The following is a 12,122-nucleotide window of genomic DNA, read 5'->3' on the forward strand; positions in this document are numbered from 1 at the left end:
ACGCAGACTCGAGCTCACCGTCCCAGGCGGACGGCAGGTTGTGGGTGCCAGAGTTGGGGCGGCCAGATCGGCGGTGGCGCCCCTGGAATAGCTTCATTCACTTCAGTTCCGTTCTTAGAACAGATGAATTTTGTGTCGTCTTCTTTTTCTGGGAAGGAGTCTCGGACTTTCTAGTTCATGATAGAAAAATCTTTGTTTTGCCAGTGGATCCCAGTGGATTAGGCCAGTTGATAAAGATGGCTGTCCGGCAGTAGACGAACCTTAAATAGGTCTTAGACTTGCAGCAATGTTTCTAATTTGGGTCATTACAAACATTAAACTAGGTTTTCTCTGGGAATAAATCCTCTAGTCTGTAGGAGTCCTAGGAACCGTCCGTAGCACTGGACAGGCCAGCAGCAGACCTAAGAAACCTGCACCTGCAGTTACTTTGTTTAGTTGCCAGAGTGATACCAATAAAATGATCTTTAAGTTGTTCTCTGGTTTTCAAATGTATTGCATATTTTCGAATTCATTTCCTTCCGATTTCCTGTGTAAAAGTGTTGTGTTTTAGTACAGAAACTAGAGGTTTATCTCTGAGTCCTGGTCAGTTACCGTAGTGCATTTATTTCAGCTTCCCTTTGGCCGTGACCTCTTGGGGGGTCTGCCTGGAGCGTGGGGGCCACCTTAGAACCACTGCCATGACTGACACCCAACCCACGGCCCCACGTTGAGGGCCGACCTTTCTCGGATGTACGTGACCGCTCACACGCTGCTGGTGCTCTGTGAGCATGTCCAGTGTTATCCAAAATGCAAAGCTCTACCAATTTTTGCTAAATTCAGTGCCTTTTGTAAATTATTTTTTATTTTCCTGAAACTTGCTTTTTTGAGAATATACAGAGATACTCAGTAGGCATGAGGTTTTTTTTTTTTTTTTTTCTATGAAAACTCTGGGAACTTGTGTTTAAAAAAAGTTTATTTCTTTCATGTGTTAATAAGAGGTCAGGAATATTGGAATCTAGATTTAGATTTAAAAATTTTAAAGGTTGTTGCATAGAGTGTGTAACACTGGTGTGACAATCTAGATAAAACACAGAAAAATACATTCTATTCTAAAAGCCAATGGCGTTTATAAAAGGCATCTTTGTTCTCAAAAGAAATTAGAATACAGATAGCATATTCACAGTGGCAATCTGTTTTCTATAAAACCTTACCGTACTGTCCTGTATGTTGTTGTAAATATCCAGATGGAAATTAAAAGTGTTTCTGTCCTAATTTTGCAGACTGTGGTTCTTGTTTTCTGAGGTTTTAGGTCATCTTTGACTATTTCCTCATTTGTTTATAGAAGGTGGCCCTGGCCTCAATGAATGCATTATCGTGTGTCTTAAGGTGATTTTGCATTGTTTTTTAAGCTACTTAATGAAATTATTATTAAAACCATGTGGTAATAATTCTAAGCTTTCAGAAAGACTGCTCTCACTGGTGTCTGGGCAAGTACCGTTTTTAGTAAAATCTTAAGCAGTGTTGTGATGAAACAGTACATTAATCTGATGGTGGTGAATTTGCTGTTTTTTGGCCCTTTTTGTTCCTAACATGGTTGTGAAAAACTTCGAGTTAAGCTAGCACAGATTTCATAATCGCCCTTGGAAATGAAACCGGTCTCGTGATGTTAACAAATGGAGTGTAAGTTTTTCAGAAGAGGTGATGGGGACCACTCAGTGGTGCTGTGGCACCGGCTGACACACGAGGGACACAGGAAAGCCCCCACCATCGTCGCCTGGGGGAAAACCAGAGCCAGGCTGTTCTAGAATGAGTGCCCACCACACGTGGCAGGTGTTGGTTTGCAACCCTCTTGGGAGTTTCCGGGAGAAATGTGTAACTGGTCCCTGTACGGGGGGCAGAGAGAAACCAAGAAAGAGGCCGGCCGCTCCAGGTGTAACAAGCCAAAGAACTTCTACAGGAGGCCTGTCTCGGGTGGGAAGATGAAACAGACCCCTGCACCCATCCTCCAGAAGTTTCTGTGGAAGCCTCAGCGGTTCACTCACGCATGCTGTACACACGTTCTCGGTCCCACGTCACCATCTCAAGGCTCCGTGGGCAGGGAAGGTGAGCGGAGTCCATATCCAAGGAGGGGAGAGGGTGAGGAGCCTCCGGGTGTGTGGGGCCAGCTCACAGGTCGACTGGCAGTCACGTCTTTTTGAAGACCTTCCCCAACAAGGACCACAGACGGATCCTCGTGAATAATTGGAGATACTCCCAGAAACATTCACAGCTTCGAGAGGAAACGGTGGGTTGTGGGATTACTGCTGTGACGGGGTGTGGCTTCGGAGGCCATCGCTCACTCACTGCCCTTTCGTCCTCAGCTGGGTGTGCTCACCGGGCCTGCACTTTCCTTGTCTTACACCCGCATGTTGCAGCTGCGCACAAAACCCGCCAGTACTGTCTTTGCTTACAGATGCACTCCGTTCCTTTCTTGATGGTCTCAGAAGACAGTATTTTGGAATAAGCAGCAGGCCACCATAGGAACCAAGTGCTGTTTGTTCCCAGATGTGGGTTCCTGATACAGCTCTCATTTGGGCCAAACTTGGGACAGTGCTGCTGACATCCCAGAAGTCTGGAGTCCCTGTCCCCTCAGACATCAGTGAGCCCCGACCCCATGTTAGCACCGACCTCCTGCTCCTCACCTGCCTCCCCGCGATGTGGGCTTGTTTTTGGTTTCCAAAATGCTGCCCTGCATCTCAAAGGTCAAGTGAAATGCTGCCGGAAAGGCAGGTCTGAAGATGAGAGAGGCGGCAGCACCAACTTCCCTGAGGAAGGAGGGGAAGGGCCTGCTACCTCCACCTCAGGTCCTGGCTGGTCTGAGGGTCCAGGGCTCGGACTCGGGTTCCCATGCGTCATGCACACCGGAGGTCAGATGTATTGCCTGTCACTTGTATCCTCTGAGAAGCCGGTACAGCCCCTGGCATGTCGCAACTTTCTAGAAAGTGCCGTGGGGCTGGTGCATCTTGGGTCTGGGCCTTGGCCCCTGGTGGGTACACGCCCAGCAAGGCCGTCAACCCCAGGAAACACATCACCGTGGAAAACACTTGCCACCGCTGCTGCAGCATTCTGGCAAGTCTGGGCTCCTGTTTTCTTTAAAACATTCACAATAGCACCTTGAAAAACCAGTAAAATAAAATTTTATTTTGCAGTTATTTCCAAAGTTACAGAGAAGTGGATCAGATGTCCCAATTAGTTGCACAGATTGCAGAAAATGTTCATAACCACCTCACAGGAAGTTTCTCCTAAGTTAACAGAATACTTGGAATGGACACATCACGTCTAAACAGTTTCATCCGTAAGTGTAAAGGATTAACAGCCAGAGGCAGACTAAAGTATCTGGTATTTTACTGAAACAGGACCCTGGCTGCACTGTCGCTCTCCGGTCCCCTCCCTCACCCGTCATGCTGCTCTGAGGTGCCGGGAAAGGCCTAACAACACAGGGGAGTTCAGACCCAGCGGTGTCATGGGTGCAGGACTCCAGACTGAGTGGTTACCAAAGCAAGAACCCAGATGAATAGAATCTTTAATTGACAAATATTTAAGTGATGGAGTTTTAAGAAATGAGAAGAATGTATGACAAGTTCTGAATGGAAGCACTGGCGGCCCTCCTCCGTGGAGCCCCTCGTGCCTAGTGGACTTTGCCGACAGCCTCGAGGGGCTCACGTGGCCAACAGCGGTCACAACCAAAGACGCCTGGGAAAACTGGCCGTAGTCCCCGCAGACAGCGTCAGTGAGGCCCCGTCCTGGCAGACAGGGCAGAGAACCCCAAGAGAGAAATCAGGCTGATCTGCTCAGGACGATTCCCTTTTCCATCCTGGGCCGAAGTACAGACTGAAACGCCACATTTTAGATACTAAAGACATTCGTGCTTTTTCACCTTCCTCCCCGAGAAACAGCATCACCACAGCAAAGCCTGTGGAAGGAAGATGGGGAAGGAGCTGTGTCCGTGGCGGCACCTGTGCGAACCAGGCTGGGGACCTGGAGAGCAGGTCCTCTGGGCAGCCCTCAGGAGCGGGAGATCTTGTCCGGAGGCATGAACCCCGTGTCCCCGAGGGCCCTGAGCGCCACTCGGCCATCAGGCCGAACCACCAGGTGGGTGATGCTGCCATTGTTGAGAGAGAGGCGGAGCCAGCCTTCTGGGGGGAACTGCAGCGCCCTGGAAGAGAAAGAACGTGCTGGAACAGGGAGCTCAGTCACCCCTCAGACCTTCCCGGGGCCAGGACCCGCAAAGGGAAGGGCTGGGCAGACACCAACCCATCAAGTCAGGGGACCAACCCAGCTCAAGAGGTGCAGGTGAGTCAGAAACACAGTTTCTACAGGTGAGTGTGGCTGATCTCTTTCCAGTGTAATCAGAAGGGGGCAGGGGGCGCCAGACGGTGCAGAAGACCCACTCCTGACCCGCTCACTGCCGGGAACAGGGTGGTGTAACGCATAATCCTTAGAACAGTGTCTTCTTGTTCTTAGAAATGCTTTTTAGGCGCGATAGTTGCTGAAAAGCCCAGTGTCATAATGGCTTCCCTTTGAGTCGTCAGACGTCCTTTGAGCCCCGAATGTCCCAGTGGACGAGCGCCATCCCGGCGGCTCACCCTGCGGCCGACAGCCTCGGGGAGAGCTACCTTAGTGCTGCTTTTGAGTCTTCTTCACGTCTCCCCCAGGCTCTGCAGGGCCCTCACATACCGTGACGGGGATGCTCTGGTTCCTTCTAGCCCTTTGTCACACGGGCCACCTTTACGCCAAACCCACGATTACTTCTGGGTTTTGCGTATGTTTTCAGCATCGGGGTCACTTCCTAATGGCCGCCTACGTCAGCCTACCCCAGGCCGTGTTAGAACATGGTGCTCACACACGGCTGATCCACGCATGCCAAGAGCAGCAGACAGGAGGGCGCGGAGGAAACGGTGTGTGTTGTACACAGGAGTTCCCAGACTACGCCTTCTGGGGGCACTTTAGCTGGAGGGTGTGGAGCCCCGTCTCAAGTCGCCCTCCATGTGGCCTGGCGTCCCTGTGCACCCTGCCCCGGATGCTCTGAGCTTCTCACCAGAGGCCGTACGCGCGCCCACCCCCCCAGCTCTGGCGACAGGCCCGAGGGTCAAGCAGGGTCAGCAGAGACCCTAGGCGTAGGTTTGGACGGCACCACAGGCCAGCCGGCAGGGCTGTGTCCTGTCCTGCTGCTGCCATACTTGTCATTTCACGAGAAGGGGAAATCCCACAGCTACTCAAATGCCTGACACACATTTTCTGGTGGGTCTGGGGGCTGGCTGGGCTTACGGCTATTTCACATTCTGCACTAAGTGAGCTTTGGTCAGATACGTAAGTGCCAGCCAGCCTAACCACCTCCAGAGCCCTCTGACACACAGCTGCGCCTCAGGGCAGGCGTCACTCATGGGGGCTCCGGAACCTACTATAGTGCCAGGAAGTGAGGCCCAGCAGCCAATGCTGGGGCAGCCAGAGCAGCGACGTGCTGATGCGTTACGACCCACGGCGCCAACTAAAGATCTGTGAGTCCATAATCCTACAAGCAAACCAACGCAGAGTGAGAGTGAGCTCTTACAAAAGAATCTGAATGAAGAAATGCAGAATGAGGGAAACACGAAAGCACCGTCAGGCAAATGCCACCACAGGATCCGCTGTGGCAGGACCCACTGGCGGGTACTAGATACAAACAGTATAAACTGGAAAGAGAATGTTTGCACTGTCTCCCAAGATGGGGGGAAATAGACTGTACGGTGCGAGGAGTCCAGGGCACACAGAGCCCTAAGCAGGTGGCCATGTGGGTTTCACCCAGGAAACACCACTGGCCAGGCGGCCCGCCCTACACTAGGCCAAGCGGCTGCGTCTGTACTGTTTCCTCACCGGCACACGATGTAGCGGATGACATTGGCATGGCAGATGAAGATCTCGTAACTGTCCTCCTGCTGCTTGGCATCTGCCCGGTGGATATAGTTCCGGAAGGCGGCCTCGATCCGGGCCCCATCTTCGTAATACTGCTGGGGGCAGAGTAGAGAATCTTAAGCATAGGGGCAGCACGCAGGCCACAGGTCGAGGGGTGTGGAGAGAGTGAGGGGCTGGAGCAGGGGGTGCTCCCCGGGGGAGTGGGGGTTTTACCACAGCCTCCGGCTTCCAGTGGGACACGGGTGGGTCGGGCTCAATGGGGGCGCCTTCCCTCAGCAGGTCTGTGCTGACTTTGGAGACGCCTGCAGGAAAAGCAGGGACTCAGGTTACCCCTTCGGGAGAGGCTGCCCAGAGCCCTCCCATCTCAGTCCTGCTGCCAAGGGGCCTGGGGCGGCAGGGCACTCACCTGGCAGGTGTTTGCTGATGATATCAGTGGTTTCGATGGCACGGGTCATGGACGAATGGACAATTTTATTAAACTTCAAGCCCAAGCTTGCAAGTCGGAGCCCCGTCAGTTCAGCCTGTTCACGACCTTGAAGGTGAAACACACCAGAGAATTCCATGTTGCTGCAGCCCCTCTTCTGTTTACAAATACCCCAGTCCTCACCCAAGTACCATGAAGGTTGGGGGACAAGACGGGCAGGCCCTCCTGGGGCCTGGGCCTAACTGGGGGCGAGGCACTCAGCAGGTTAGACCAATGAGATAATCCAGTTACCTTCAGCCCCATCCAGAAGAAATGTTGAAAACAATGACCAAGGTTGAGGCTCGCTGAAGTCTAGGTAGGGTCCTGTTTACTATTTCTGGGTCCCTCATGCCACTTTTATTCAGTTTTGCCCAAAGATGGAGTCGCAACGTGCCACCGATCCACCAGCTGTGCAATCATCACAGATGTCAACACATAAAGACCCGACGGCCTCAGAGTGACCAGCACAGGAGGCTGGAAAACAGACTGCCGAACCCTCTATGCCATCTGAATTTTTTAATATGCGCATAAATGGGTAAGTGCAGCGCAGACCACTGTGCACTTCTCCTCCTGGAGTTTCTTCTACAGACATGCTTGCATGCAGCACACGGCGGACAGGCATGCCCGGCAGTGCCGCTCACGACGGCCAGAAAATGCAACACGCGGCACTTCTGGCCAGTCAGAGCGGCTGTCACCCGGTCTCGTCGGTTTATCACAAAGCCGACTCTAAACAGACCTGCGTGTGCAGACACAGGGTCTTCAGCAGCAGGCTGAGTCAAGCACACAGGGTGCGCAGTAGGCACCCACAGGGCGTCGGGGGTACAGAACACCTCTGCTATGCCTCAGATCTGATCGCTTGCAAGCCTCACCATCTATTTTTTAAAGCCGAGGGTGTTTTCAACGACTGTCTTGTGTCAGTCGGGCTGACGATCACTGTTAATGACCGTGCTTGAATCTTGGTCAGGCCCCTGACACAGGTACAAAGGAGCCCGGTGCGACCAGCACGTACCCAGGGGCGTCAGCGTGCGGTCCTTTTCCTGGGAAGCATCCACATGGTACTGGGAGTGCCTGATGAGGAAGATGTGTCGCGTGGCCTTGGCTTTGTAGTGGTCCAGCCTGGAGGCCAGTTCTTCTTCTCCAGATTCCAGGTTCCTCTTCCGCAGGTTCACCAAGGACAGCGGTTCTCGCCTAATGTTGAAACAGGAGAGGGGTGCCTGGGTGGCTCAGTCGGTTGAGCGTCCGACTTCAGCTCAGGTCATGATCTCACTGTCTGTGAGTTCGAGCCCCGCGTCAGGCTCTGTGCTGACGGCTCAGAGCCTGGAGCCTGTTTCAGATTCTGGGTCTCCCTCTCTCTGCCCCTCCCCCACTCATGCTCGCTCTCTCTCTCTCTCTCTCTTTCTCTGTCAAAAATAAACATAAAAAAATTAAAAAAAAAAAAAAAGAAACAGGAGAGGTGTCATCTTTGTGACCCCTGTTCACAACTCAGTCTGGAGATTTCCGGCAAGCCAGTCTTTCTGTCTTAGGAAAGCACAGGGACAAGCCAGTTGTCCTCTGCCTTCCACCACTGGCCCCTGAGAGTCCCTCCTCCCAGAGCACATCTCATTTACTGCACAGACCCAAGCACCAGGCCTGTTTGGGGTGATCAGCGAATGAAGCAGACAAGCGAAGCCCTCGTGCTACCTACGTTCTAGCGAAGACTGGTAACAGCCAGGTGGTCAGTGACGTGGAGAAAATGAAACCAGGTAACAGGAAGGGGCAGCGGAGGGAGGGCTGGGGGAGTGCCCACAAGAAGGCCAGTATGAACTTGCTGACACAGAGGAATGACAGCCCCTGGCCATGTGGCTACTTACAATCAAGATGATGAAAGTTAAAATAAAACTCCCATTTCCCCAGTCACGCTAGGCACACTTGAAATGCTCAGCAGCACATGGGATAGTGGCGATCATGGTGGACAGTGAGGAGGAAGACGTTCCCAGCATCACGAAGTCGATTGGGTGGCACTCTTGGAAAGGTGAGAAAGAGCTGATGGGAAAGTGGGGGGACAGCAGCAGGAAAGATGCTGAGAAATGACCAAATGTCATGAAGACAAGCATGTCTGGTGGCTCCCAGAACTGAAATTAGTAAGAGCTAAAGGTCTATGTCATGGGCAGAGCTAGGGAAAGAACATACTCAGCTGAGACAGTGGTGAAAGCGTAAGGTCTGGGGGAGGGGTGGCGACTCAAGGGTTCTTCAGGGCAAACCTGGGGTGCCCTAATACAGATAGGCTGAGATGCCACATGGGAACCTAGGGCTGAGCCAGAGAAGACCCCTGGGCATGGCAGGCACAGACACAGAAAGCCCAGACTGGATGAGGTTCTTCAGGAAGAGGCTGGAGAATTCACTGGATGAGGTCCTGGAACTCTCCAGCACAGACAGCATCCCCCTTCATAAATCTAGACTTGGTGAACAAATACAGTGTGTCAGCCTCAACCAATAAAGTGAGTCCAGTGCTGCTTCAAACAGAATCAAAGTCCACCTTGTTTCCTTAAAAAGCCCTAAGAAATTCAGAAGTTGTACTGATGTTTAAAAAAAAAAAAAGGATATGACCCTGGTCCAATCATGAGAAAAACAGACAAATCCCATTTGAGGGGCGTTCTATAAAATTCCCGATAACCATCCTCAGGGGCACCTGGGTGGCTCAGTCGGTTAAGCGTCCGACTTCAGCTCAGGTCACGATCTCGCGGTCCGTGAGTTCGAGCCCCGCGTCGGGCTCTGGGCTGATGGCTCGGAGCCTGGAGCCTGCTTCCGATTCTGTGTCTCCCTCTCTCTCTGACCCTCCCCCGTTCATGCTCTGTCTCTCTCTGTCTCAAAACTAAACATTAAAAAAAAAAAAAAATTTTTTTAAAAATTCCCGATAACCATCCTCAAAATGGTCAAAGTCATCAGAACAAGGAAAGTCTGAGAAACTGCCACAGTCAAGAGAAGCCTGAGGAGACATGACTAATTGTCACGTGGGATCCTGGAAGAGACAACAATAACTGAAAACTGAAGAAACCGCAAAAAAGTACAACCGCAAAAAGAAAAAAAAAGTTAATAACACAAATATTGGTTCACTTATTATGACACATAAACCATACTAAAGTAAGATGTTAGTAAAAGAGGAAATCAGGTGTGCAGTATACAGGAACGCTTATTATCTTTCCAATTTTCCTGTAAACGTATTCTAAGTCTTTATTTTAATTAAAGGTTCTAAAGAAAACACCCGTGAAGTTCTTGATACAACTAGGCTGCTAGTCAATACCAGTTCTGTGCACTCATTCAGATAAACGACAGAGGAGGAGCTGGGATTGCTAAACCATCCCACAGTGGCCACTCCCAGACTCCAGACCAGTGCTGTCCAATAGAAACAGAACACCAGCAACAAATGTAAGTTTCCAAAAAGCCACCTTTAAAAAGTAGAAAGGGACAGGTGAAATTTCAAAAGTTTACTTTATTTAATCCAACGTGTCAATACCACCACTGCGACACATAAACTATATTTAAAAACCTGCACTGCTTTGATTTTTAAATTTAAATTCACTAACATCAAATAACACTAAAAAAAGTTTCCTGATCACAGGTGCCACATCTCAAGCGCTCGATAAGCACGTGTGGCCGAAGGCTCACGCGCGTCTCCAAGACGCACATCTTCCCTGCACACAGGTCCCTTGAGGGGCCAGGCTAGCATCCTTTGGGCCCCTCGTCCCCATTCCGCTCAGCTGGGAGGCAAGGATCCTCCAATCCGCGCGTTCAGAAGTCGAGGGAGGGAAACGAAGACAGGGAGATCTAAGCCCTCCGTCCACCGCCCACCATCGCCGCCCCGGGCTCCCCGGTGCGCAGGCAGCGCAGTGCTCTCTCAACACGACCCCGAGGAGGCAGCCTCGGCGGCCCGGGCTCGGCGGCGGGGTCGTGCGGCACAGCCGAGGCTCCGGGGGCCGCGGGCGCCTCCGCCCGCCCCCACAGCCGGCCTCGCGGCCAGATCCGGAACACAAGCCCGCACGCGAGCCGGTCTCGCCCGCGCCTCGGCGGAACCAGCCGTCTCAGACCCAACGGGACGGCAGGCGGCCCGCAGGGTCCCCGCCGCCCGGCCGTCGACGCGCCCGACGCCACCCGCGGGCCCCGCACCTGTCCCAGTTGGAGTCCCAGACGCCCGGCCCGGGGCGCGCGGACCCCGCCCACGCCGGCGCCTCGACCACGCGCGACTCCGCGTCCCCGCCCGCGCGGGGCTTTCCCACCGCCACGGCCGAGAAGAGCACGGCGGCCGAGCCTCCGGCCAGGCCGCAGGCCGCCAGCTGCAGCGCCTGTCGGAACGCCATGCCCGCGCCCGTCCCGCGCCGGCTCCGCGCAGGCGCTCGCGGGAGGACGGCGCGCCGCGGGGGACACGAGTCCTCCGGCGCCCGCTTCCGGCCGGCTGACAGCGCCGGGACGGAAGTCCCGCCCCGGCCAGGCAAAATCAACTTCCGGAAACAAAGTGGAAGGGGTGTGGTGCGCGACGGGGCGGAGACCTTTTCCCCGGATCCGGTGCGGAAGGCCGGCGTGCTAGTCATTCCTGCCTTCAAACGGCGAGCGTTCACGCGGCGCCTCCCGTTTGCCCTGCGCTGCCCGCGTGGAGCCTCCTTCCCGACGGGAGCGCCAGAGCCAGCGGCGGGGCCGCGGGGGTGTGTGTGTGTGAGAGACAGAAGGGGGGACCGCGGGTGTATGTGTGAGAGAGGGGGAGGGAGCTGCGGGTCGGGGGGGGCGAGGGTGTGTGCAACGGGGCTGCAGGGTGTTTGTGTGTGTGAGAGAGAGCCACGTGTGTGAGACGGCGGTGCGTGCGTGCGTGTGTGTGTGTGTGTGTGTGTGTGATGGGGCCGCGGATGTGTGTGACAGGGCGGGGGGGGGGGAGGGGAAGGGGTGTGGTCACAGGGGTGTGTGACCCCGCAGGGGGCGGGGGGGGGGGGTCTACTCCTTGGGGGGCCCCGCCTCTGGGAGTCCCAGCCTCGAGGCCACGAGGAGCTAGGAGAGATGAGGGAGCCTTGCAGAGAGAACCTAGTATAAGTAGGAAACCAGCGAGTTTGTTTGGTTTTACTGCGGTAAAATGCAGGTACCAAAATTGACTGTTAACCAGTTTGGGGGTTTGTTAAAAGGTGGGGTTTTTGTTGTTGTTTTTGTAAGTAATCTCTACACCCAACGTGGGCCTTGAACTTACAGCCCTGAGATGAAAAGACCCATGTTCTACTGACTGAGCCAGCCAGGTGCCCCACCATCTAAGCCAGGCGTCAGGTACACTCACATTATAGGGCAGCCACTGCACCACCCAAAGTGGCGCTGTCTGCATTAAACGCAGACTCCCTATGCCTCCCCCCAGCCCCCAGGCCCCACCTTTCCCTTTTCTGTCTGGAGGAACTTGACAATCCTAGGGACTTCGTGTGAGTAGAGTCACACAGTATTCGTCCTTTGGGAACGGCTTGTTTCACTCAGCATAGTGTTCTCAAGGTTCATCCGCGTTGCAGCGTGTGTCAAAGTTCCTTTTTAAGGCTGAATGATATTCCACTTGATGCATATATCACATTTTGTTTATCCATCACCCATCACTGGACACTGGGTTGCTTCCACCATTTGGCTGCTGTGAATAATGCTATGAACTTAAGTGTGCAAATATCTCTTCAAGTCCCTTTCAGTTTGGGAGGGGGTATGTACCCAGAAAAGGAATTTCTGGGTCATCTTTGCAGATTTTTAAGTAGGAAATTGA

General features: G+C 53.4%; 1 protein-coding gene across 2 annotated transcripts; it reads right to left on the bottom strand.

Moving 5' to 3' along the window:
• Positions 1 to 3,132: 3,132 nt before the first annotated feature.
• On the bottom strand, positions 3,133 to 10,727 carry PGAM5 (PGAM family member 5, mitochondrial serine/threonine protein phosphatase). Of its 2 annotated transcripts, none has more exons than XM_042909899.1 (6): positions 10,517 to 10,727; positions 7,383 to 7,561; positions 6,317 to 6,442; positions 6,124 to 6,212; positions 5,872 to 6,002; positions 3,133 to 4,174 (listed from the first exon to the last, which is right to left on the bottom strand). In XM_042909899.1, the coding sequence occupies exons 1-6, from the start codon at positions 10,705 to 10,707 to the stop codon at positions 4,024 to 4,026; spliced, it is 867 nt and encodes a 288-aa protein (XP_042765833.1). In that variant the 5' UTR covers positions 10,708 to 10,727; the 3' UTR covers positions 3,133 to 4,023. The 2 variants fall into 2 exon arrangements, with proteins under 2 accessions (XP_042765833.1, XP_042765832.1); XM_042909898.1 differs by having other exon boundaries at positions 5,872 to 6,005.
• Positions 10,728 to 12,122: the final 1,395 nt, after the last annotated feature.

This window comes from Panthera leo, chromosome D3 (genome assembly GCF_018350215.1).
Source record: "Panthera leo isolate Ple1 chromosome D3, P.leo_Ple1_pat1.1, whole genome shotgun sequence".
Classification (NCBI taxonomy): domain Eukaryota; kingdom Metazoa; phylum Chordata; class Mammalia; order Carnivora; family Felidae; genus Panthera; species Panthera leo.

Bases quoted from the DNA above. Each gene is read 5' to 3' on its own strand.
- PGAM5 (XM_042909898.1), bottom strand. From the start codon at position 10,707: ATGGCGTTCCGACAGGCGCTGCAGCTGGCGGCCTGCGGCCTGGCCGGA. The intron at 6,006-6,123 runs GTAAAACCCCCA...CTCTGCCCCCAG, and splicing joins ACTGGAAGCCGGAGGCTGTG to CAGTATTACGAAGATGGGGC. The intron at 4,175-5,871 runs GTGAGGAAACAG...TTTCTCTTCCAG, and splicing joins ATCCGCTACATCGTGTGCCG to GGCGCTGCAGTTCCCCCCAG.